This window comes from Microcaecilia unicolor, chromosome 5 (assembly GCF_901765095.1).
Source record: "Microcaecilia unicolor chromosome 5, aMicUni1.1, whole genome shotgun sequence".
In the NCBI taxonomy this organism is placed as follows: domain Eukaryota; kingdom Metazoa; phylum Chordata; class Amphibia; order Gymnophiona; family Siphonopidae; genus Microcaecilia; species Microcaecilia unicolor.
Genome location: NC_044035.1, coordinates 189,549,886 through 189,576,289, shown reverse-complemented (window position 1 = coordinate 189,576,289; position 26,404 = coordinate 189,549,886). Strand labels below are relative to the sequence as shown.

The 26,404-nt window shown below is 46.8% G+C and overlaps 1 protein-coding gene across 1 annotated transcript in view; it reads left to right on the top strand.

The window, feature by feature from the left end:
* TSNAXIP1 (translin associated factor X interacting protein 1) overlaps positions 1-26,404 on the top strand; it is a 1,164,230-nt gene that overhangs the window by 743,868 nt on the left and 393,958 nt on the right. Inside the window, exon 10 of the mRNA XM_030203665.1 lies at positions 16,351-16,478. Coding sequence (XP_030059525.1) covers positions 16,351-16,478 — 128 coding nt within the window. The remainder of the gene's footprint in view (positions 1-16,350; positions 16,479-26,404) is intronic.

Genomic DNA, 26,404 nt, shown 5'->3' with positions numbered 1-26,404 from the left:
AGTGCAGGCATTTTGAAGATTTCCTCTCCGGAGGACGTCTCTCCCTCAGCCCCTGTTGGCTCTGCCATTATGCTGGGGACAAAGCGCCCGCCTAGAACCTTCCACGTGCATGATGCCATGCACACCTTAATTTTGGCTCAATGGGATGTCCCGGAAGCGAGCCTTAAAGTGGCTAGGGCTATGTCCCGCCTCTATCCTTTGCCTGAAAGTGAACGTGAGGCCTATCTGTGGCCTACCGTGGATTCTTTAATCACTGCGGTGACTAAGAAAACGCGTTGCCGGTGGAAGGTGGCACGGCCCTAAAGGACGCCCAAGACAGAAGATTGGAGGCGGCCTTAAGGTCGTCCTTTGAGGCGGCTGCTTTAAGTTTGCAAGCCTCAGTTTGCGGCTCCTATGTGGCCAGGGCATGCCTGACTATGGTGCAGCGGGCTTCCCCCTCGGATCCTTCCTTGAGGGCTGATTGGCCGGCCCTGGAATCGGGCTTAGCCTACTTGGCAGACTTGCTGTATGATGTCTTGAGGGCCTCAGCTAAAGGCATGGCTCAGACAATCTCTGCGCGGCGGTGGCTTTGGCTGAAGCATTGGTCTGCTGACCACGCCTCTAAATCCCGCCTGGCTAGATTGCCTTTTAAAGGCAAGCTGCTCTTTGGGGTCGAGCTGGACAAAATCGTGACCGATCTCGGCACGTCTAAGGGCAAGAAGTTACCAGAGGTCAGGGCTCGGGCTAGTACTCGCCCCGGTACCTCCAGAGGACGGTTTCAGGAAGCCCGTCGGTACCGCCCGGGCAGGTCGGGCTCCTCTGCCCCCTCTTCCTTCAAGAGGAACTTCTCCCCCAAGCAGCATTCCTTTCGCAGAGACCGCCGTCCCGGAGGTGCTCCCTCCGGTCCTCCCCCAGGGTCTCGTACCCAATGACGGGGACTTGGTCCACGCCCCAGTGCAGCTTGGAGGACGGCTGTCCTTGTTTCTGGGCGAGTGGACCACAATAACTTCAGACGCTTGGGTGCTGGAAGTCATCAGAGACGGCTACAAGCTAGAGTTCTGCCGACCCTTAAGAGACGGGTTTGTACTCTCTCCCTGCAAGTCTCCGGTCAAAGCTGTGGCAGTGCAGCAGACCTTGGACAATCTGATCCGCCTGGGTGCGGTCGTTCCGGTGCCAGAAAATCAGCTTGGCAAGGGGCGTTACTCCATTTACTTTGTGGTACCAAAGAAAGGAGGTTCTGTACGGCCTATCCTCGACCTCAAAGGGGTCAATCGGGCCTTGAAAGTTCGGCACTTTCGCATGGAGACTCTCCGCTCTGTTATAGCGGCAGTGAAGGCAGGGGAGTACCTGGCATCCTTGGACATCAAGGAAGCGTACTTGCATATTCCCATCTGGCCTCCTCATCAACGCTTTCTGCGTTTTGCAGTCCTGGGCCGACACTTCCAGTTCAGAGCCCTCCCGTTCGGGTTGGCTACTGCTCCGCGGACCTTCTCCAAAGTAATGGTGGTCATCGCGGCCTTCCTGAGGAAGGAAGGAGTACAAGTCCATCCTTATCTGGACGACTGGTTGATCCGAGCCCCCTCTTATGCAGAGTGCGGCAAAGCTGTGGACCGGGTGGTTGCTCTTTTGAGCTCCCTGGGGTGGATCATCAACTGGGAGAAGAGCCAGCTGTGCCCGACTCAGTCCCTGGAGTATCTGGGAGTTCGATTCGACACCCAAGTGGGCAGAGTGTTCCTGCCAGACAATCGGATTGTCAAGCTTCAGGCTCAGGTGGACCAGTTCCTAGTAGCCTCTCCTCTTCGGGCTTGGGACTATGTGCAGCTGTTGGGCTCTATGACGGCCACGATGGAAGTAGTGCCCTGGGCCAGGGCTCATATGAGACCACTACAACACTCTCTGCTGCAGCGCTGGACTCCGATGTCGGAGGATTATGCTGTGCGCCTTCCCTTGGACCCAGCAGTGCGCAAGGCGCTGAGCTGGTGGATGCAGACAGACAAGTTGTCTGCGGGAATACCTCTGGTGACCCCGGAGTGGATTGTTGTCACGACGGACACCTCTTTGTCGGGCTGGGGAGCCCACTGCTTGGGAAGGACAGCGCAGGGGCTCTGGTCTCCTGCAGAGGCAAAGTGGTCTATCAACCTCCTGGAACTCAGAGCCATTCGGTTGGCGCTTTTGGAGTTCATCCCGGTACTGGCGTTGAAGCCAGTACGGGTCCTGTCGGACAATGCCACGGCTGTGGCCTATGTCAACCGCCAGGGAGGTACCAAGAGCGCCCCTCTAGCCAAGGAGGCCATGAATCTATGCCAGTGGGCGGAAGCAAACCTGGAACAGCTGTCAGCGGCCCACATTGCCGGAGTCATGAATGTCAAGGCGGACTTTCTCAGTCGCCATACCTTGGAGCCCGGAGAGTGGCAGCTATCTGCTCAGGCGTTCTTGGACATCATGAAGCGCTGGGGCCAGCCGAGCCTAGATCTGATGGCGTCATCGGCCAATTGCCAAGTGCCGCGCTTTTTCAGCAGAGGACGGGACCCTCGATCCCTGGGAGTAGATGCTCTTCTCCAACAGTGGCCGACACAAGAGCTTCTCTATGTGTTCCCGCCCTGGCCCATGTTGGGCAGGGTGCTAGACCGGGTGGCAAAGCATCCGGGCTGGATAATCCTGGTGGGTCCGGATTGGCCCAGACGTCCCTGGTATGCGGACTTGATCAGGCTCTCAGTCGACGATCCTCTGCGGCTGCCAGTGGAGCAGGGCCTGTTGCATCAGGGTCCCGTGGTGATGGAGGATCCCTCCCCCTTTGGTCTTACGGCCTGGCTATTGAGCGGCAGCGTCTGAGAAAGAAGGGCTTCTCAGACAAGGTCATCGCCACTATGCTGAGAGCGAGGAAGCGCGCTACTTCTACTGCTTACGCCAGGGTTTGGCGTATCTTTGCAGCGTGGTGTGAAGCAGGCTCACTTTCTCCCTTCACTGCTCCAATTTCTTCAGTGTTGGCGTTCCTGCAAGAAGGTCTGGAGAAAGGCCTGTCGCTCAGTTCCCTTAAAGTCCAGGTAGCGGCTCTGACTTGCTTCAGGGGCCGCCTGAAGGGTGTTTCCCTGGCTTCACAGCCAGATGTGGTGCGCTTTCTCAAGGGAGTTAATCGCCTGCGCCTTCCTCTGCACTCTGTGGTGCCTGCGTGGAATCTCAACCTGGTGCTAAGAGCATTGCAGAAGCCGCCTTTTGAACCCTTGTCGAGGGCATCTCTGAAAGACCTGACGTTGAAAGCAGTCTTTTTGGTGGCTATCACTTCAGCCAGAAGAGTTTCCGAGCTCCAGGCGCTCTCATGTCGAGAGCCTTTTCTGCAGTTCACTGAGGCAGGAGTGACTATTCGCACAGTGCCTTCCTTCCTGCCCAAGATTGTTTCTCGCTTCCATGTGAATCAGCAGCTCTGTCTCCCTTCCTTTTGTAGGGAGGACTACCCAGAGGAATACTCTGCTCTCAAATATCTGGATGTGAGACGTGTCATCATCAGATACTTGGAAGTGACCAATGATTTCCGGAAATCGGATCATCTGTTTGTCCTGTTTGCAGGTCCTCGTAAGGGTCTGCAGGCTGCTAAGCCTACAGTGGCAAGATGGGTCAAGGAAGCCATTGCAGCGGCTTATGTGGCCGCGGGGAAGGTGCCGCCTATCCAGCTGAAGGCTCACTCCACAAGAGCTCAGGCGGCCTCGATGGCAGAGGCCGGGTCCGTCTCCTTGGAAGAGATATGCAAGGCGGCAACTTGGGCATCGGCCCATACATTCTCCAAGCATTACCGCTTGACTGTGGCTGCTCGGGCGGAGGCCCGGTTTGGAGCTTCAGTGTTGAGGTCAGGGATTTCAATGTCCCGCCCTGGGTGAGTACTGCTTCGGTACATCCCACCAGTCTATGGATTGATCAGCATGATGATATGGAAGGTAAAATTATGTATCATACCTGATAATTTTCTTTCCATTAATCATAGCTGATCAATCCATAGCCCCTCCCAGATATCTGTACTGTTTATATTCTGGTTGAATTTTAGGTTCAAGTTTAGTCTTCAGTTACTTCAGGAGGACTTCGTGTTCAAGTTTTTTTTTTTTCACTTGGATCCTTCAAGAGTTGAGACGAGTTTGTGTTACAGTGAGCTGCTGTATTCCTCTCCCCTCCGTTTTACGGGGCTGGATTGAGACTTAAATTCTGCCGGCACTCCCTCCCGCTTCGTGCGGCTGTAGGGCAGCTTTGTACCCCTCCCGCTTCAGCGGTGTTAGGGTCAGTCAGCTCCTCCCGCGGTTGCGGTTGCAGGATAAGCCAGATCCCCCCGCATCGGCGGGGTGGTGTCCCTCCCCCGCTCCGCGGGGGTGAGCTGGACGGATTCCCCTCCCCCACTTGTGTGGGGATGAGCTGGGTTAATTCCCCTCCCCCGTTTCGGCGGTGGTGAGCTGGGCAGAGTGTCCCTTTGTGGGTGTAATTCTCTAAGTGCTGAGTCCTGCGGATGGAGCTTTGATATCGACATACTGAGGAGTTTCCGGCAGCACATGACCACATATAGGGAGGCAAAAGTTTGCTCTCTATCTCCACCTGCTGGTAGATGGACACAACCCACCAGTCTATGGATTGATCAGCTATGATTAATGGAAAGAAAATTATCAGGTATGATACATAATTTTACCATATACTCCAAAATGGCCAACTGAAAGGATGCTTGCAAGACAGCCCTGCTCTCCTACCTGGATTCCTGAGTTACCTTACCACCGATTAGCGGTAACAAGTCCAGTGACCAACAGAGCAAGAAGCGAGTGGTCCATAATACCCCAGCTGCGCGAATCACTCTTCTAATCCAGCAGGAGGAAGCACCGCATCTACCCTGTGCCTAAGGCAGACCACAGAAAGACGAGACACTAGAGCTGGGTTGGCAACCAGAGCGTAAATAGCTACCTTCTGACCACAATACCATATCGTCCAGCATCCCACTGCACCGGAGCACTCTCAGCAACCCAGACAGAGCCAGGACAGAGCCCCAACCAGAGGAGAACTCCCATGCAGCTACAAGAGTACAACGCCTTGCATTCAGCCACATCTGGAGCTCTTTCATTGCTCTGAACACCAAGAGTCAAGACAGCCTGCAGGCATGTTGCAACCACATCGGCCCGAACTCCAGCTGATCCGGAGCAAGGATTAACAATCGACATTCAGTAAATCAAGTAATCATGCCCAGGACGGCATCCCAGATGGCTGTCCATGCTAGAACCCCACTCTCCCTCGATTGTGCAGTCTTCCCATCTCCTACTATGCTGAAAGTAATTTCCTACAGGTCGGTCATCTCCCCCATCATTGGGAGACACCAAAGACACAAACACAACCAGCTGATTCTGGCTCTGAAGCAGGCTTAGTTCAAAGAAGAGAGCTGGCTGATGGTTTGCACTCTCTGATCTTTCAGGCAGATTTGAATTTGCAGCTCTGGTTTAGTCCTCATACCTATACCACCCCAGCCAGATGTTCAGTATCAAGCAACTTTCTGGGTTATCTCTCACTCAGGATCAACCTTCAGCATAGATAATTAAGATAGTCTCCAGCTTATCCACTTAGTTACCATCAGCCTCCAGAAGGTCAGGTCCTAGATTGACTGGTGTTACTCTTTATTGTCAAGCTCCTGTGTCTTCTGCTTATCCAACCCCCCAGCTAACCTATTGTTATTATCCCTTCCACACCTACCACTGCTGTCTGCAGCTGTGAGGCCGGTCACTGTAAAGGGACTCCCCAATCACCATCTTCCTGTACAAGCCTATCCGAAGATAGATAAAGGCTCAGCTTTGAATACTGGGAGAAAGAGAGGCACTTCCCTAACTGGGGAGACCTGGTACTCTGAGCCAGAAAGAAGCCCCTGTAAAGTACAGTGAAAGCCCATGTGGCTCCACTACAGCTCTGGACAACATTCCAGGAGAAGATCTCTTCCAAAGCCCCACCATGATATACACCTTGGCCAGATATAGGACCATAATGGGATAAGTTGAAGACATCTCCCCTGATGTGTGACCCAAACCACGGAGCCAAAAGGTGCGACAAGGTGCAACAGGACCCAACAGGGTGAGAACATTCATTGAGAGTCACGATCAGCCCTGCTGCCCTAAGGCAGACCAACCTGCTTCTACAGCTGAAGTTTGCATGCCTCAGGGACTTCGTGACTTAGCGTGTACCTTGGGGGCAACTTTGGAAGCAACAATACAACCCCACAAGCCAAAATCCCATTTTATTCCTTCGATCTCACTGAGTCTAAATGGTACCAAGAGCCATCACCATTCAGTGGATCTTCTGGCTCTGCTCAGCCCTTTTAGGCATCTCAGCCTCCAACCTTTCAGATAGCACGGCATCTAGTCCAATACCAGAAAAACCGGGTCTAGAAAAGAAAACAGCCTAACTTCAGTGGTGGACACCAGACTACACCAATTCTTGCCTTCAGAACACTACCACTGTGCTGTGACAAGCCCTCCCTTTTATTAGGTTCTGAGCCCATGTCCAGAGCTATGGGAAGTTACAGGAACGCCTTCAAGGGAAAATTACAGAATGTACATGAGGATGCAGTCACATGATTCTGGCCCAAGTAAACAAACCACTGGCCAGGTAGTTCCCTTCTTGGGCTTTGAGCATATCCTGTTTTCCTCCTGCACAAACTGAATTGGTTAGAGACATGCCTTATCTTTCACATTCCAACTTATTTTTGTATTCACAAGGAAAGTTACTTTCGGTCAGAAAAACAAGATTTCAGAGGGTATTATCGGACAAAAGCAGGATAGAAAAGCAATCCTTTAAGATAGCACTTAAACAATAGATGAAACAGAATTACTTCTAATCAACAATACAGGCCCCAAGTGCACTGGTCGATCCAGACAGGGTTGAAAAACAATCTTTTAAAATTCTATTCCATTACACAACCTTAGAAAAATACAAGTCCAGGTGAAAGTGTCCAAGTGCTCATCAGGGACGTCTTTTTTTTTTTTTTTTTAGAGTATGGGTGAAGGACGTCCTTCACTATGCCTCTGTCCCTACAACAGCAGTTGAGGATGTCCAAAATGTGATATTTCTGTGAAAAGGGCATCCATGCCTAGATGTTTCTGTGAGAAGGATGTCCATGCCTGCTATGCCTCTGACACCCCCTTTATTTATTTGGATTTTGGATCACAAGTAGTAGCAGTGGGATTTGAACTGGTCACCTCTGAATTGCAAGACCAGTGCTCTAACCACTAGGCCACTCCTCCACTCCACTCCCTTGAAATTTAGCTATTCCTGTGGGGGGGGGGGGGCAGTTGAGGACGTCCAAAATGTTTGAAAGAAGGACGTCCAGCCCTTCATTATGCCTCCGCTGACACACACATACCTCCCCCCCAGGGACCTGCATACTGCCCCCCCCCCCACAGGGACAGCCACATTTCAAGGGAGTAGAGTGGTGGAGTGGCCTAGTGGTTAGAGCACTGGTCTTGCAATCCAGAGGTGGCTGGTTTAAATCCCACTGCTGCTACTTGTGATCCAAAATCCAAATAAATAAAGGGGGTGTTGCAGGCATGGATGTCCTTCTCACAGAAACATCACATTTTGGACGTCCTCAACTGCCATTGCAGGGACGGAGGCATAGCAAAGGACGTCCTTCAGCTATACTCTAAAAAAAAAAAAAAAAAAGACAAAAGTTTTTAAAGTTGTTTTTTTCGGGATGGGAGGTGGTTAGTGACCACTGGGGGAGTCAGGGGAGGTCGTCCGGTCAGTTCGTGCACCTTTTTGAGGCTTGGTCATGAAAAAAATGGATCAAGTAAAGTTGGCCAAATGCTCGTCAGGGACGCCCTTCTTTTTTCCATTATCGGCCAAGGATGCCCATCTCTTAAGCACACCCTTGTCCCGCCTTCGGTACGCTGCCGACATGCCCCCGGGAACTTTGGTCATCCCCAAGACGGAAAGCAGTTGAGGACGCCCAAAATCGGCTTTCGATTATGACGATTTGGGCGACCCTGAGAGAAGGACGCCCATCTCCCGATTTGTGTCGGAAGATGGGCACCCTTCTCTTTCAAAAATGCCCCTGAAAGACTATATCTGAATTTAAGAAAACATGGAATAAGCACATAGGATCTCTAAGGGAGAGAAAGGGATAGTAGATGGGCAGACTGGAGGGGCCATATGTGGTTCATAGTAACATAGTAGATGACGGCAGAAAAAGACCTGCACGGTCCATCCAGTCTGCCCAACAAGATAAACTCATATGTGCTACTTTTTGTGTATACCTTACCTTGATTTGTATCTGTCATTTTCAGGGCACAGACCGTATAAGTCTGCCCAGCACTATCCCTGCCTCCCAACCACCGGCTCTGGCACAGACCGTATAAGTTTGCCCAGCACTATCCCCGCCTCCCAACCACCAACCCCGCCTCCCACCACCGGCTCTGCCACCCAGTCTCGGCTAAGTTTCTGAGGATCCATTCCCTCGGAACAGGATTCCTTTATGTTTATCCCACGCATGTTTGAATTCTGTTACCGTTTTCCTCTCCACCATCTCCCGTGGGAGAGCATTCCAAGCATCCACCACTCTCTCTCCGTGAAAAAATACTTCCTGACATTTTTCCTGAGTCTGCCCCCCTTCAATCTCATTTCATGTCCTCTAGTTCTACCGCCTTCCCATCTCCGGAAAAGGTTCGTTTGCGGATTAATACCTTTCAGATATTTGAACGTCTGTATCATATCACCCCTGTTTCTCCTTTCCTCCAGGGTATACATGTTCAGGTCCGCAAGTCTCTTCTCATACGTCTTGTAATGCAAATCCCATACCATTCTTGTAGCTTTTCTTTGCACCGCTTCAATTCTTTTTACATCCTTAGCAAGATACGGCCTCCAGAACTGAACACAATACTCCAGACCACTCTGCTATATTGCTTGCTATATCCTACACAACAGATTTGTCAGAGAGGGTATGGAAGTTCTCACCCTCACTGTACAATGATGCCGCATTTCGAATTTACCTGAGGGAGAAATGGCTAGATTATCAATCCCACAATGAGACCCCAGACGTGGGCCCAGTTACTTTTTGGGAAGCATCTAAAGTAGTAGTAAGGGGACATATATTGGCATATACATCGAGCAGGAAGAAGAAGTTAGAGGCTGAGCTGTTAAAGCTATCACAAGAATATCGGCATGAGGGGCTTCTGCCTGGTTAAACCATGCTAAGCAGGCTAGCCAACGATATTCAGCAGTAGTTAATCAGGTAGTGCTGCTGAATATTGGCTCTAACTGGTCATATAAGTACATAAGTACATAAGTAATGTCATACTGGGAAAAGACCAAGGGTCCAGCATCCTGTCCACGACAGCGGCCAATCCAGGCCAAGGGCACCTGGCAAGCTTCCCAAACGTACAAACATTCTATACATGTTATTCCTGGAATTTTGGAGTTTTCCAAGTCCGTTTAGTAGCGGTTTATGGACTTGTCCTTTAGGAAACCGTCCAACCCCTTTTTAAACTCTGCTAAGCTAACCGCCTTCACCACTTTCTCCGGCAACGAATTCCAGAGTTTAATTACACGTTGGGTGAAGAAAAATTTTCTCCGATTTGTTTTAAATTTACTACACTGTAGTTTCATCGCATGCCCCCTAGTCCTAGTATTTTTGGAAAGCGTGAACAGACGCTTCACATCCACCTGTTCCACTCCACTCATTATTTTATATACCTCTATCATGTCTCCCCTCAGCCGTCTCTTCTCCAAGCTGTATAGCCCTAGCCTCCTTAGTCTTTCTTCATAGGGAAGTCGTCCCATCCCCGCTATCATTTTAGTCGCCCTTCGCTGCACCTTTTCCAATTCTACTATATCTTTCTTGAGATGCGGCGACCAGAATTGAACACAATACTCAAGGTGCGGTCGCACCATGGAGCGATACAACGGCATTATAACATCCTCACACCTGTTTTCCATACCTTTCCTGATAATACCCAACATTCTATTCGCTTTCTTAGCCGCAGCAGCTCACTGGTCATGTCAAAACTAGGTAGTAGAGGGGTGATCCGGAGGAAGAATCGTGGAGAGATAGGAGTTATGCAGGTGCTGGTAACACTCAGTACTGACTCCCACATAGCTAAGTGACCAGATGGGATCACACAAAAAACCTGTTCTAATTTCGGTTGCTTAGCTATGTGGATTCCAGCACTGAATATCAGCTCGCACCTGCATAATGTCTGTGTAGCAACCTGAATCTTCTGTGTTCTCCCTTCCTTTCCCCCCAAACAAGATCATATTCACCTCCTGAACCCCCCCCCCCCATTGGACCCCCCAAAGAAGCCTGTGTCCCAGAGACCCCTCCCAAAGAAACCCCTTTGGGCTTATCTTAGCATCACTGGTGGTCTAGGGGAAAGGTTGGGCAGATGCAAACCTCAATCACTCCTGCCCATGGCAGGCTCTGGTGCAAAATGTTGGCCATGACCTCTAGTGATAGTCTCATGGTGCAACAGCCTTTCATATAAGGGATGACCCCTAGTGGTAAAGGGTCATGGATTTCATATACTGTCTTTCTGTGGTACAACCAAAGCGGTTTACATTTATTATATGTAGGTACTTTCTCTTCCCTAATGGGCTCACAATCTCTTTTTGTACCTGGGGCAATGCAGGGTTAAGTGACTTGCCCAGGTCACAAGGAGCTGCAGTTATTCTCAGCCCACTGCACTAACCATTAGGCTACTCCTCCTCTCTCATTAGGCTAGCTCTCTACTTTGCGAGCCTAACACTAGAGGTCACGGCCACCATTTTGCATTTGGCACTAGCATGGCAGGAGCAATTGAGTACTGATAGAATTGAAAAATAAACTTGCAGAATTATTGTTAGTAATAATATCTTTAAAATCAAGCATGGTACCAGAGGACTGGAGGATGGCCAATGTAACACCGATTTTTTTAAAAGGTTCCAGAGGTGATATGGAAAATTATAGACCAGTGAGCCTGATGTCGGTGCCAGGCAAAATGGTAGAGACTATTATAAAGAACAAAATTACAGAGCATATTCAAAAGCATGAATTAATGAGACAAAGCCAACATAGATTTAGTGAAGGGAAATCTTGCCTAACCAATCTATTACATTTCTTTGAAGGGGTGAACAAACATGTGAATAAAGGTGAGCCTGTTGATATTGTGTCCTTCCTCGCTTTTCCCTCCCTTCCATCCATGTCCAGCATTTCTTCTCTCTCCCCTCCTATCCCCTGCCTTCCATCCACCCATGTCCAGTGACCCTTCTCTCCCCTGCCCTCCATCCACCCATGTCCAGCAGTGACCCTCCTCTCCCCTACCCTGCATGCACCCATGTCCAGTGACCCTCCTCTCCCCTGCCCTCCATCCACCCAAGTCCAGCAGTGACCCTCCTCTCCCCTGCCCTGCATGCACCCATGTCCAGTGACCCTCCTCTCCCCTGCCCTCCATCCACCCATGTCCAGCAGTGACCCTTCTCTCCCCCTGCCCTGCATGCACCCATGCCCAGCGACCCTCCTCTCCCCTGCCCTGCATGCACCCATGTCCAGTGACCCTCCTCTCCCCTGCCCTGCATGCACCCATGTCCAGTGACCCTCCTCTCCCCTGCCCTCCATCCACCCATGTCCAGCAGTGACCCTTCTCTCCCCCTGCCCTGCATGCACCCATGCCCAGCGACCCTCCTCTCCCCTGCCCTCCATCCACCCATGTCCAGTGACCCTCCTTCCCCTGCCCTCCAGTGATCCTCCTCTCCCCTGCCCTGCATGAATTCTCCTCCCTCCCTCTGGATCCTGACTCTTCAAATTCTTCGGGGCGGGCGCCGGGCGGGCAGGCAGTTTTGCCTGCCCGCTGCGAGAGCTGACTCTCCCCCTCTGGCGCTGCCGGCGTTCACGCTTCAAAATGGCCACCGAGAGTTACAGAAGTCTCGCGAGGCCGCTGGAAGTCTCGGCGGCCATTTTTAAAGCGTGAATGCCGGCAGCGCAGTGCCAGCGGGGGAATCAGCGCTGGCAGCGGGGCGGGCAGGCAGGCAAGACTGCCCCGAAGAATTAGCACACCACCGTCGCTGCGGCTGGGGAGGCTTAGCCTCCCCAAGCCTCCAATACCGGGCGCCTATGCTTGGAACCCTGAGGCCTGGTTTTGATTAACCTTTAAGACAAGACTAGTGTATACTGAGACTATCCTACTTATTTTCGAAGGAGAAGGGCGGCCATCTTCCGACACAAATCGGGAGATGGCCGGCCTTCTCCTAATGCCGGCCAAATCGGTATAATCGAAAGCCAATTTTGGCCGGCTTGAACTGCTTTCCGTCGTAGGGCTGGCCAAAGTTCAAGGGGGCGTGTTGGCAGTGTACCGAAGGCGGGATGGGGGCGTGGTTAAGAGATGGCCGGCCTCGGCCGATAATGAAAAAAAGGCCGGCCCTGACAACCATTTGGCTGACTTTACTTGGTCCATTTTTGTTCACGACCAAGCCTTGAAAAGGTGCCTGAACTGACCAGATGACCACCAGAGGGAATCGGGGATCACCTCCTCTTACTCCCCCAGTGGTCACCAACCCCATCCCACCCAAAAAAAAAATTATAAAACGTTTTTTTCCAGCCTCTATGCCAGCCTCAAATGTCATACCCAGCTCCATCACAGCAGTATGCAGGTCCCTGGAGCAGTTTTTAGTGGGTGCAGTGCACTTCAGGAAGGCGGACCCAGGTCCATCCCCCCCCCCCCTACCTGTTATACTTGTGGTGGTAAATGGGAGCCCTCCAACCCCCCCCCCCAAACCCACTGTACCCACATGTAGGTGCCCCCTTCGTTTCTTAGGGCTATGGTAGTGGTGTACAGTTGTGGGTAGTGGGTTTTGGGGGGGATTTGGGGGGGCTCAGCACCCAAGGGAGCTATGCAGCTGGGAGCAATTTGTGATGTCCACTGCAGTGCCCCCTAGTGTGCCTGGTTGGTGTCCTGGCATGTGAGAGGGACCAGTGCACTACAAATGCTGGCTCCTCCTATGACCAAATGGCTTGGATTTGGCCGGGTTTGAGATGGCCGCCATTAGTTTCCATTATCGGCGAAAACCAATGGCAGCCATCTCTAACGCCGGCGATCTCTAAGGGCGGCCCAAATATTGAGATCTGGCCAGCCCCAACCGTATTATCAAAACGAAAGATGACCGGCCATCTTGTTTCAATAATACAGTCGGGTACGCCGCTTGACGGGGCCGTCATTAGAGATGGCCGCCCTTATAGATGGCTGGCCCCGTTCGATTATGCCCCTCCACGGGACACTGTCAGGGGACAGGGCTGCAAGAAGATTACTACATGAGCTAAAGGAGACTTTTGTTCTTAGTTTATCCAACCTGTGGAGGAAACAGGCTTTACATACTTGTGAACATAAAGTGTTTTTGTTTTATTTTCACCACTCTGAATGACTGTGTTTGTTTGGGTTTAGTGCCACACTTAAATTTAATGAAGAATGTGCAAATAATTTTGGTGCTTAAAGCATAAATTCAAATAACAAAACTCACTATTAAAGGTATGTATTAATGTAAAAAAAAAAATGCTGGAATTAGAGAATTTCAAGTAGCTCTGCTAGAGAGCTCACAATCATTACACAGTTCCAGAAAATTATGAAATAAGAATTACCATGCTATTGTTAACTAAAAAGATATTCATATACAGAAAAAGAAATCATTAAAGCTCTCTCCTTAGTAAGCATATTCTTGCAGACTAGAAGGCTTCTCTGGATCAATACGTGTAGATTTTTGTTTTACTGCATCTTTTGCTGGAAAAAGGTATACATGGCATGGTCAATTCTATCTACTTTGCATAATTTTTTTTGACACTTGGAATGTACTATACAAAGGTCAAAATGCAAAAAAAATATATTTGGGGGACACACGTAGCGGATATGTGCCAAAATTGAAATTACTGCAAGGGCCACATGGTAACCGGGCGGTAACGCATGCATTGGGCACGCATAGGCGCCTATGCAGCTTTGTAAAAGGGCCCCTTACATACCTAAAAAAAGGTCTTAACATAGTAACATAGTAGATGATGGCAGAAAAAGACCTGCATGGTCCATCCAGTCTGCCCAACAAAATAAACTCATATGTGCTACTTTTTGTGTATACCTTACCTTGATTTGAATCTGCCATTTTCAGGGCACAGACCGTGCAAGTCTTGTCCAGCACTTGCCCCGTCTCCCTCCCATCGGTTCTGCCACCCAATCTCAGCTAAGCTTCTGAGGATCCATTCCTTCTGAACAGGATTCCTTTATGTTTATCCCACGCATGTTTGAATTCCGTTACCGTTTTGTTCCCCCTATTTTACCAGTTCAGTTATTTTTTCTTCTAGTCGCATATTTACTTTCCTGACCACTTTGCCAACTCCTCTTCCATTGGCCAGATATTGTTGCCTGTCTTCTCCTTTCAGTGATTTCTTATGATGACTAAACATTCTTTTCCATACATTTTCGGCTGTTTCTTTCAAACACCATGGTGGCCTTTCCTTGTAAAAAAATCAAATCTAACGTAGCCTGTGTTACCATATGAAGTTCACTATTAATCTCTTTCTTCTTATTTCTGTTTTACAAGGTTTGGAAGCCTAACGTGAGTAATTTTGTATTCTATTTTGAACTTTATTAATTCAGCTGAGATAAGTTTTACCCTGCATTTGTTTCACAGTTTTTATAACCTGGCATTAGACAGGGTCAATATTTTTAAGAGCTCCTGATTTTGTCATTGATAATGTTCCTTTTTACGCTCTAACTGCAAAATACAGTCGACTTATTTAGTTTACCTCCTTATCTTTTAATTTTTGTCTTTTGTCCTCCCAAAGTTAATTTTCTTTATTTCCTTCAGCTGCTGCTGCTTTGTTTAATAACTGATAAGATCTTTAGCTGCTTTTCCTATTTTTCTTTGTCAAAAGTGTATGAATAATTTTATTTTAGTTACATTTGTACCCCGCGCTTTCCCACTCATGGCAGGCTCAATGCGGCTTACATGGGGCAATGGAGGGTTAAGTGACTTGCCCAGAGTCACAGGGAGCTGCCTGTGCATGAAGTGGGAATTGAACTCAGTTCCTCAGTTCCCCAGGACCAAAGTCCACCTACCACTAGGCTACTCCTCCACTCCACATAATGAGAAGCAATACCGTTTGACCAATCAGACCTTCTGTACATTTATTTTATTTTTATTGAGAGCAGAGGTTCTCAACTCAGTCCTCTGGACAAAGCCAGTCAGTCAGCTTTCCAGGATGTTCACAATGCATAAGCATGAAATAAATTTGCATACATTACCTCCATTGAGGTTTACATCGTTCTTAAGCTCATGGCACATTTACAGACAGTGTGAAGAATAAATCAAAGCAATAATCAGGAATTTAGGGACCCTTTTACTAAGCTGTGATAGTTGCTTACGTGTGCCTATCAGAACTTTAAGTGGGATACCGCAGGATGCATGCAGACATCCTACCGTAACTTTGGAATGTGCTAGTATTAACAGTGTGCTAAGGGGTCCTTTTACTAAGATACGCTGAAAAATGGACTGCGGTAGTGTAGGCGCATGTTATGGACGCGCGTATATCCATTTGCTTACTTTATTTTTTGTCTATTAGATTGTAAGCTGTTTGAGCAGGGACTGTCTTTCTTCTATGTTTGTGCAGCGCTGCGTATGCCTTGTAGCGCTATAGAAATGCTAAATAGTAGTAGTAGTAGTAAAGGGTGGTCTTCTGATCCAGTGTGTATTGTAGCAAACTGTGATTAACTTGAAGTAACACATGTTAATGTGCATTTTTTTTATATTAAATGAGGACTTACATGTCAAATACTGGGACATGATTACATTCACTACCTGCCATTGATTTTTGTGTGACCCTAGAGAAGTCATTGTTAGTCATGTCATATTTAAAGAATTCACAAATCTATCTTGGGGATCTCATGGCCAGTTGGGTTTTCAGGATATTCACTATGAGTATATGTGAAATTAAATCTGCATATGGTTATTCATTGTGGTGTACGGAGGACAGATTTGGGAAGCCCTAAGCATCAGTAGTACCACATACAGATTGGTAACTTATGAATCCATCTACCTAACGAACACTGAAGAAATAACGACAACGACATTGATCCAGACCATATCTCCAAATCACCCCCCATATCACCTATCCCTACCAACCCATTCATTCTATCCATTCTATCACTACCCCCCTACCGCCTATCTCTACCGACCCATCCATGCTATTCCTATCTTATATTTAATTTCTTACCTTATCTAACAAAATTCTGTATAACCTAATACTATGTAAGCCGCATTGAACCTGCTTTTAGTGGGAAAGTGCGGGATACAAATGTATTAAATAAATAAATAAATGTATTGAAAATCTGTTTAACAATTGCACATTTTCCTGTGCAGATGTGGTTCCTGGAGGGCTTGACTACTGGATTACTGTGTCAGAGGGGAAAAACAGTGATCAATTGGTGGATGTGCTTCTGGCAGAACTAGCGGGAAGTATTCTGAAGGAAGAGTTCTTTGATGGAATGGTATGTGTAAGTCTCATAATATAAAGTAGTATAACTAAGTTGCTTACCTGTAATAAGTGTTCTCTATGAATTGTAGAATAATTAACCATAGAAGTGGGTACATCATCCAACCGTGCTGACATGGAGCATTTCTTCAAAAGCTGTAGAAAAGCCTAGAATGCTTTTCTTGACGTGCACATAACTTCCTTTCTTGACACCCTACACAGGGCTTCCTCGGTCCTATATAAGAACTGGTAAATATATATCACATAATTCCAAAGATAACCAGGTGCACCAATAAACAGTAAGTTCTGTTAACAACAACATACTTTTTGCTTTTATTTTGTTTAACTCCCTCCACCCCCTGTAAGAAGCCTTTATTCTTATGGCCTCCAGCTATTCCTACAGTTCTTTCCCTTCCCTTGCCTTCTCCTCTTCATACCTCTCCTCCCCTTCCTTCCTTCCCCCTCCCTCCCTTTTGTCCCAAAGTGGTCAGCCAGCAATCTTAGCATTCTTCCTAAAGACCCAATGTGTGTCAAGTTCCAAACTATGGGCTTCTTTTTTATCATTGTATTTTTTATTTTACATTCACATAATAAACATAAATGTACAGTATAAGCAATATCTGCATTAATATATAAACAAAAAAAAAAGATATAAGCATAATTATCCTTCAACTTTGTGCACAAATTATTTGGATCCAGATACCAGGAAAACAATGAAGAAAGAAAACAGAATATATCAATGGAACCGTAGAGAGCCGACAAATACAGCCGATATACAGCATAATTAACTAGTGGATGAAGCCAAGGGAGCCCTATCCCCTTCTTTCGAATTAATAAATACCAGCAGTTTCTTTGGGTCAAAAACACATAATTAATCACATTTAGAGACACTAAGCAACTACAAGGAAATTTTAACTCAAACAATCCACCTAGGTTGAGAATTCTTGGTTTTAAAGCCAAGAATTCTCTCCTTTTTTGTGTATCCCTTGCTAAATCAGGAAAAATCTGAATTTTCGATCTCCCAAAAAAGAGCATTTATATTGCGGAAATAGGAACAGAAAATATTATTTCTGTCCGGCTCTAAAGCAAAAGTCACTAGGAGAGTAGTTCATTCCGTCATAGCTTCCAAAGAACTTTCCAGAAATTCTGTCAAATTTAAATCAGATTGAGGGTGTTCATTTGAAGATCTTGAAGTTCCCATTGTATATTGGGTTCTGACTATGGGCGGATAACCCTCAGCCGGAACTCCCAATATTTCACCAAAGTATTTTTTTTAACATGTCCAAAGCTGGTATTAGAGATGATTTTGGAAAATTTAAAAACTTCAAATTGTTCCTTCGTCCTTGATTTTCTAAATATTCAAGCTTACGAACTTGAATTTCTCTCTCCTTAATAATTGTTGAGGCAATACTCTGTAACTGTGTAACTTCCCGTTCTATTGCATTAGTTTTATTAACTTGATCTTGAATCTTGCCTGACAGAGACTGATAAGTTCATGGGCATAGTTATATATATATATATATATATATATATATATATATATATATATATACACAAATGAATATGCTACTATGCTCCGCCCCATCATTTGTCACCCCCCCCCCAAATGAAACAGTCAAACTACGCCCATGGATAAGTTTGTTTTAGTTCCAAAATCTCCCCCCTAAAGGAATTAGAACCCAATAACAGAGAAGAGTTCAAACCTTGAATTGCATCCCATAGCGACTCCATCGTCACTACAGCTGGTCTCTCTAAACCACCAATTCCTCTGGAAGCAGGGCCCTGGATGAGAGAAGAGGAGGACTGATCATCTTGCCTCTCCTCCGATGTTGGTCTCCTGGGGATGACGTGGCGACGGGTCCTCCTCTCCCAGCTGAAGAAGCCTGATCCACTCTAGGTGCTTCAACTTGCTGTAACCCCGTCGTCATGGAACTGCTTCCAGGTCTTGGGGGGGGGGGGCTGTATTCGAGGGCGGACTAAGTAAAACTCCGTCTATGCTGCAGTCCGCATCAACAGATGCGGAACCCATCGAAGCGGGCGTTGGTTCTCCAAGCGCTCACAACCCAAAGTTCTCCAGAGTAGCCTGACGTGAAGTTGGGGTTCCTGCCAGGTTCGAGCAGGTAAAATCCTTAGCTTTCCCTTTTCTTTTCCCCATTACCAGCACGGGGAAAATTCTTGACACCTGGCTCCCTCACGGGAGCTCAGCACTATGGGTTTCTTTTACAAAGCCACACTAGAGGTTCCTGAGCGGCAAGTGAGAGGAAGCCCATTCACTTCCAATGGGCTTCCTCTCATTTACCACACCAGGAATCATTGGCATGGTTTAGTAAAAGAGACCCTATGTGCTGTAGGTGACAGTGTTTGAATATAAACCTCCCGTATTAGCCAAAAGGATTTCTGGCATTTCAAGGTTTAAAGGGCATCCCTGGCTTCCAGTATTATAAAATTACAGAATTCATTTCTCCAATACCAGTAGGATGGAGAGGTGTCCTGCATCCAATACTGTAATAGGCACTTCTTCCCCACAATCCAAGCTTTACTCAGTAATATAAGCCCCCCTTTCCCCAATAATCATTCCACATATCGCACTATGATTAGCCAGAATTGCTTCACCAACCTGCATGTGTATAGAGCATGAGAGAGTGTGCCCTTCTTTTCCCCATATTTAAGACAGAGGAAGGAACACAGCCTGCCCCGTTGGCCTGTAAATGTGAGAAATATGCTCTAGTGAGCTGTTGAAAATGACATAATGTAGCACTATGTATCAACTTGGGGTGCCTTTTAACAACTGATTAAAGTCTACTTTATTCAACTGGACTCCTAGTTCAGCACTCCATTTCTCAGCCTGATATGGTCCTTGGGCAGGGCAGCTTGACTTAGGGCCCAATGAAGGCTAGCCACTGACATGCTTCCCAGGGTTTCCTCTTCAAAAATCTCTCAGAGTCTGTGCTCAGAGCCAACATAAAGACCCTCTTGCTGTGAAATGTGCACATACTGGGTCAAATGAATATATGCATAGAAATCCCCCCGTTTAGTTCTTCCTAGGCCAACTCCAAGTTGATAGTCCAGGTTCCCAGTAACTACTTTTATGAGTCTTCTTCCACAAAGCCATTAAGGTTCTTCAAGCCTTCTGTAAGGATTTCAGCAATACATTGCCATTAAGCTGTTGAGGAAGCACACTAGTATGAGTCTGTAATAAATAAATAGAGTGTAGTGGAAAACAGAAAACTCAATTCAATGTTCAAAGGGGTGAAATCTGTTCTGTCTAGCACCCTGAGATGGTGCAGAAGTAAACCTGATTTTACTTTCTCATATCAGGAAGGCTAGTCCTACCATCTTTTAATTCCTATATAACTTTTCAATCCTTAATTTGAGTTTGTCCCCCCCCCCCAAAAAAAAGATAGTTATCTTTTGTGCTAAAATATGCATATCTTTACACAATACACAGATTGGAACATGCTGCATAAGTACATAAGCACCGCCACACTGGGAAAAGACCATGGGTCCATCAAGCCCAGCATCCTGTCTCCAACAGCGGCCAATCCAGGCTTCAAGAACCCGGCAACCCCACCCCCACCCCCCAAAAAATTAATAATGTTCAATAGACTTTTCCCTCAGGAATCTGTCCAAATCCCCTTTAAATTCCGTAAGGCCAGCTGCTGTCACTACATTCTCCAGCAACGAGTTCCAGAGTCTAACTACACTATATGCATCACATATAACCAGTTTGAGAAAAGTGTCATGCAGTGTAAACAGATTCTCCCGCTTAAGGAAAGTGGTAAGTTTCTCCAAACTGCCAATTGCTGCCTAGTAAGTTGTAGTAAATGCTCAGAGCACGAATGCTCTCAGTTCGAGCAACAAAGTGCGCGATCTCCAAATCCTGATGTTAGAGGCAGACTTATAGGCCAATGATCAGAAGCAAACACAGGCGCTAGAGGCTGCTAGCACCTGCATTTGCTATGGCCCCATGATCAGAGCCCATGAGCACGTGAAACAACACACTCGCAGGCTCTGAACACAAGTAGCATGCCTGCAAAACAGGGCTCTTATATGGTGTGAAGCCCTACCCAGCACATCCCAGGATGCACTGGGCAGGGCTGGGCTCCGCCATTTTCGAGTTGCCACCGATGGAAGAGGAGGGAGGCCACTTCCCTCCTCCAACGAAGGTAGGGGTGGGGAAGGGCCGCTAAGACCACCAGGTGGGGGGGGGGATTGACTCGCAGTCTACTGGGACACCAGGACTCCATGTAAGGGGTGCCAGTGGAGGTTCCAGCCCCCCTCTGAATCTGTGTTGGGGGGACTGGGGGGGGGGTTTGACTCATGGCCCACTGGGCCACCAGGGCTCTATTTGATGGGACACTCAGGGGGGTAAGGGGGGCTGGAGACCCACGGGATCTGCAGCCCCCCCCCCCCGAAATTGGGTTGGGGGGTCGGAGGGACTAGGGGTCTGCCGGACCTCCAGCCCCCCATGTTGCTTGGCTCGGGGTGGGGGTTCCACCACCCCCCTCTGAATCTGTGTTGGGGGGACTGGGGGGGTTTGACTCATGGCCCACTGGGCCACCAGGGCTCTATTTGATGGGACACTCAGGGGGGTAAGGGGGCTGGAGACCCACCGGATCTCCACCTCCCCCCCCCCCGAAATTGGGTTGGGGGTACTGGGGGTCCACCGGATCTCCAGCCCCCCATGTCACTTGCTCTGGGTGGGGGTACTTGGGGGTCTGGTGATCAAGTCCCTGTGTTTGACTGGTCTGGGCTTTTGACAGACTAGATTTCTCACACTCACCATTGGATGGTCTCTTTTTTCTGAGATAATATAGAAAGACTCCTGAGGCAAGCCCTTTGACCGAAACACAATGCTGTGTTGAGTCATCTATCAATAAAATTTGTGTCAATAAGAATTTGAAGTCTTTGTGATTTGTCCCCTGAGTGTCTGATCTACTTTCCACTGTTCTTACTGCTTTGCATCCTTTGTGGGATTTCAGTGTTCCTTCACTTTGGTGGATTTTCCCTTTACCAAAGGAAAATCATGTCAAACAAATCTGATCGATTTCTTTGACTGGGTGACCAGAGAACTGGATCGAGGGCATGCACTAGATGTAGTCTGTTTGGACTTCAGCAAAGCCTTTGCCATAATTTCTCATAGGAGGCTTGTGAACCATCTGAACGGGCTGAAGTTAGGACCCAAAGTAGTAAACTGGATTAAAAACTGGTTGACAGACATCATAGGGTTGTAGTGCATAGAATTCACTCAGAGGAAAGAAAGGTCAATATTGGAGTGCCCCAAGGATCGATATTGGGGCAGATTCTATTCAACATATTTATGAGTGGCATTGCCGAAGGGTTAGAAGGGAAAGTTTGCCTTTTTGCAGAATACACAAATTACTGTTTGCTTAAAGGATGCTTTATTCACTGTTTGTATAAAAGGACCCCTTCGGATAACACAAACAAAATCCCCCAGCCAAGACCCCCCACCACCAGCTCACCCCGCGTCGAGAGGAGACGCCGCCACACGGAACGCCATCAACGGGCAGAACCAGGCATCGCTTGCTGCCGGCCACACAGAATGCGTGACGTCAACAGAGTGACGTCCGGTTTTTGCTCCAAAATCTATTGGCACCTATATAAGCTACTTCAGTGAACATTAGGAGCATCCAGCTACTTGTTTAACAGGAGATGACAGCATAGACGACAGCTTTAACCTGAGTCCCTGAGGAAAGAAGTTTGAAACCTGCGGCATCGGGCGCTTCCAGGGGAAGGCAGTCAGATAATCATTTTTGCTCTTTCATACATTGGAGCATGGAGTCAGTGAGGACGCTGACACAAAGCTAAGTCCAGTTTCTATGAATAACTATCGGGCTTATTTTCGAAAGTGATCGCCGGCCATCTTCCGACATAAATCGGGAGATGGCCGGCGATCTCGGAAAAGCGGCGAAATCAGTATAATCGAAAGCTGCTTTTTTGACAGCATCGCCGCTTTCCCGTCGCCTCACCGGCAAAAGTTCAAATGGGCATGTCGCTGGCGAAGCGAAGGAGGGACATGGGCGGGCATGGGCGTGGCTACCAGATGGCCGGCTTTCGCGGATAATGGAAAAAAAGCGGCGTTAAGCAGTATTTCGCCGGGTTTACTTGGTCCTTTTATTTTCACGACCAAGCCTCAAAAGGTGCCCCAACTGACCAGATGACCACTGGAGGGAATGGGGGATGACCTCCCTGTACTCCCTCAGTGGTCACCAACCCCCTCCCACACGAAAAAAATAAAAATAAAGCACTTTTTTGCCAGCCTCTATGCCAGCCTCAAATGTCATACCCAGGTCCCTGACAGCAGTATGCAAGTCCCTGGAGCAGTTTTTAATGGGTGCAGTGCACTTCAGGCAGGCAGACCCAGGTCCATTCCCCCCCCCCCCCCCCCACCTGTTACACTTGTGGTGCTAAGTGTTGAGCCCTCCAAACTCCCCCAAAACCCACTGTACCCACATGTAAGTGTCCCCCTTCACCCATAAGGGCTATGGTAATGGAGTAGAGGTGTGGGGAGTGGGTTTGGGGAGGATTTGGGGGGCTCAGCACCCAAGGTAAGGGAACTATGCACCTGGGAGCTGTTTTGTATTTTTAAAACATTTTTAGAAGTGCCTCCTAGGGTGCTCTGGCATGTGAGGGGGACCAGTGCACTAAAAATGCTGGCTCCTCCCACGACCAAATGCCTTGAATTTCGCCGGGTTTGAGATGGCTGGCATTTTTTTCCATTATCGCTGAAAAACAAAACCGGCGATCTGAAACCCGGCGAACTCTGGCATTTGGCCGGGCTAAACCGTGTTATCGAAAAAAAGATGGCTGGCCATTTTTTTCGATAATACGGTTCCGGCCAGCTGTTGCACTGCCGCCAATATAGATCGCCGGTGATCTATTTTGCCGGCGACGTTCGATTATGCCCCTCCACGCTATTTTAAAGTATTGGTTAATGACTATAGCTGGTGAAGGTGTTGTAAATGTATACACAATATCACTAAAAGACACTAATGGCACGTAACACGGTGTTATAAAAAGAAGAGTAGCCCTATGAATGAAGTGCTATACCACCAGGCAATAGTTACTACTAATTGCCAAAGATTGTGGAAAATTCTGAGGGTACTCTTTCAAAATATATTTTGAAATATACTTTTAAGAAGTTTGGTATTGAGAAATTAACAGATATTAGTCTAGGTAGCAGTTGTCCTGGTTCCAGTAGAGAATAATTGGTGTATAAAAGGACTCAACACGGTCCATGTTTCGGCACTATAAAATGCCTGCTTCAGGGATCACAGTGATGTTCTAAAAAAAACATATACATACATAATACGAACAAATTCACCACCATTAACACACCAAAACTGAATCTTCCAATTTCAGACACCCTAAAAATTCTTGGAGTTACCATTGATCGTCACCTAACACTTGAGAATCATGCGAAAAAGACAACCAAGAAGATGTTCCACTCAATGTGGAAATTAAAAAGAGTAAGACCTTTCTTCCCAAGGACCGTCTTCCGTAACCTGATACAATCAATGGTACTCAGCCATCTAAACTATTGCAACACACTGTATGCTGGCTGCAAAGAGCAAATAATCAAGAAACTTCAGACAGCCCAGAACACTGCAGCTAGACTCATATTCGGTAAAACAAAATATGAAAGTGCTAAACCCCTACGAGAAAGCTACACTGGCTCCCACTCAAGGAACGCATCACGTTCAAAATATGTACCCTAGTTCACAAAATCATTCATGGAGATGCCCCAGCCTACATGTCAGACCTGATAGACTTACCACCCAGGAACGCTAAAAAAAACATCCCACACATTCCTTAATCTTCACTTTCCCAACTGCAAAGGTCTAAAATACAAACTAACGCATGCATCAACCTTTTCCTACTTGAGCACACAATTCTGGAACGCGCTGCCGTGCAACTTAAAAATGATCTATGAACTAACTAACTTCCGCAAACTGCTGAAGACCCATCTCTTTGACAAGGCATACCACAAAGATCAACAAATGTGAACTCCTACACATATATCCAGAGCTGCCTTACGATATTTGCTTGTTAAATTACCAGTGCGTTTTCTCTAGCGAAAAAGGTGCCGGTACTCAAATGCCAGACCACCCTTCAGGGATGGGGTGATCACTGACAGATCCACCCCACAAAAGCCAGGCCCTCTGCAACCTGTCACAGAATCTATGACAAAGCAGAATTGGTATGCAGAGCCTGAGCTCTTTCATTAAAACTTGGGGACCATGGGTCAATTTTAGCAGACAATGGAAAAGGTGTCGGTACTCAGTACCCCCAAGTACCCCCTCAAAAAAAGCCCTGTAAATTACTATCATGCTTTATCATTATCATGTCACCCAAGATCTTTTTGCAATACTAAATGTCTATTTTCTTATATATTTCCACTATTCATGATGTATTGTAAATAAATAAATAAATAAATATTATACATCAAAATCATATACATGTAAAATAGTACATATTTAATAAAAATTATCAAAACATAGGCTGTACATGAGGACCAGATATAAACTGTAAATAAGAACAAATCAAACAGAAATAAGTAAAAAAACAGAAAATGAACAATAAAATACAAAAATGGTCATACAGATCAAAACATGAAAGCAAACTCCATAGGACTAAAATATAGGCAGACCATCTTAAAACCTATATATATAACGTGTACCATCTATGCTGAAAGAATTTCATACCTCAAATGTTGCCATAAAGCAAGGATATAGACATGTATAGACCAGACTGTGGATCAGTAGAAAAATGTCAATGTGAATGTACACCAGAGTCAAACTGAAGTAGATGTGTAGAAGCATAAGAACCAAGTAGAATGTAAGAAAATAAAAAGTGAAAGAAAAAAAGAAAATTAGGAGGAGAAAAAATATACAACTTAAAGTTGGTAAGAAAGATGACAGGTATCGTGTCTGATGAACGGCATTGAGAGGGAAACTATTAAAAGAAAAGTACATAAGTAATGCCACACTGGGAAAAGACCAAGGGTCCATCGAGCCCAGCATCCTGTCCACGACAGCGGCCAATGCAGGCCAAGGGCACCTGGCGAGCTTCCCAAATGTACAAACATTCTATACATGTTATTCCTGGAATTGTGGATTTTTCCCAAGTCCATTTAGTAGTGGTTTATAGACTTGTCCTTTAGGAAACCGTCTAACCCCTTTTTAAACTCTGCTAAGCTAACCGCCTTCACCACGTTCTCCGGCAGCGAATTCCAGAGTTTAATTATGCGATGGGTGAAGAAAAATTTTATCCGATTTGTTTTAAATGTACTACACTGGAGTAAAGGAGAAATGTAAAATAAACTGAAACTGATTAAAAGTGCTATGCTGCAGAAAGAGTGAAAGAGAGACATTGCAAGACAAGCCGCAACACTTACCAGGCAGGAAATAAATAATAAAAGCTGCACAAAGAACTCTATTTTAAAAATAAAAATAAAAATTATAGATAAAAAGACCATTGTTAAAAAAAGATGAAAAAATGAAAGATAAAAAGTATAAATAAATGAAAGCTGGGACACTACTCCTTAAAAAAGAAAGTTATACATTTTACACAAGCTGCTACCAACATAAACGGGAGCTGCTGCTAAGGGAAAAGGCTACACCAATAAAAAAGCCAATTGGACAGCACACGACTGTATGCTTATAAAATTATATATATATATATATATATATATATATATATATATATATATATATATATATAATAATTTGCTCTTGCAACGTTTCAATGTCTCTGGCTGCGTTCCTAACCATCTCCTGATGTCACTCTCCCACAGTAGAAGCCTGCTTGCTTGACGTCAGGAGATGCTACAATTCGAAACCAGGAGGCGGGAAGCGCGAGAACAAAAAAAAAAAAAAACAGGGCTGAGACGTTGATCTACAGCAAACGTCTGTCAAATTG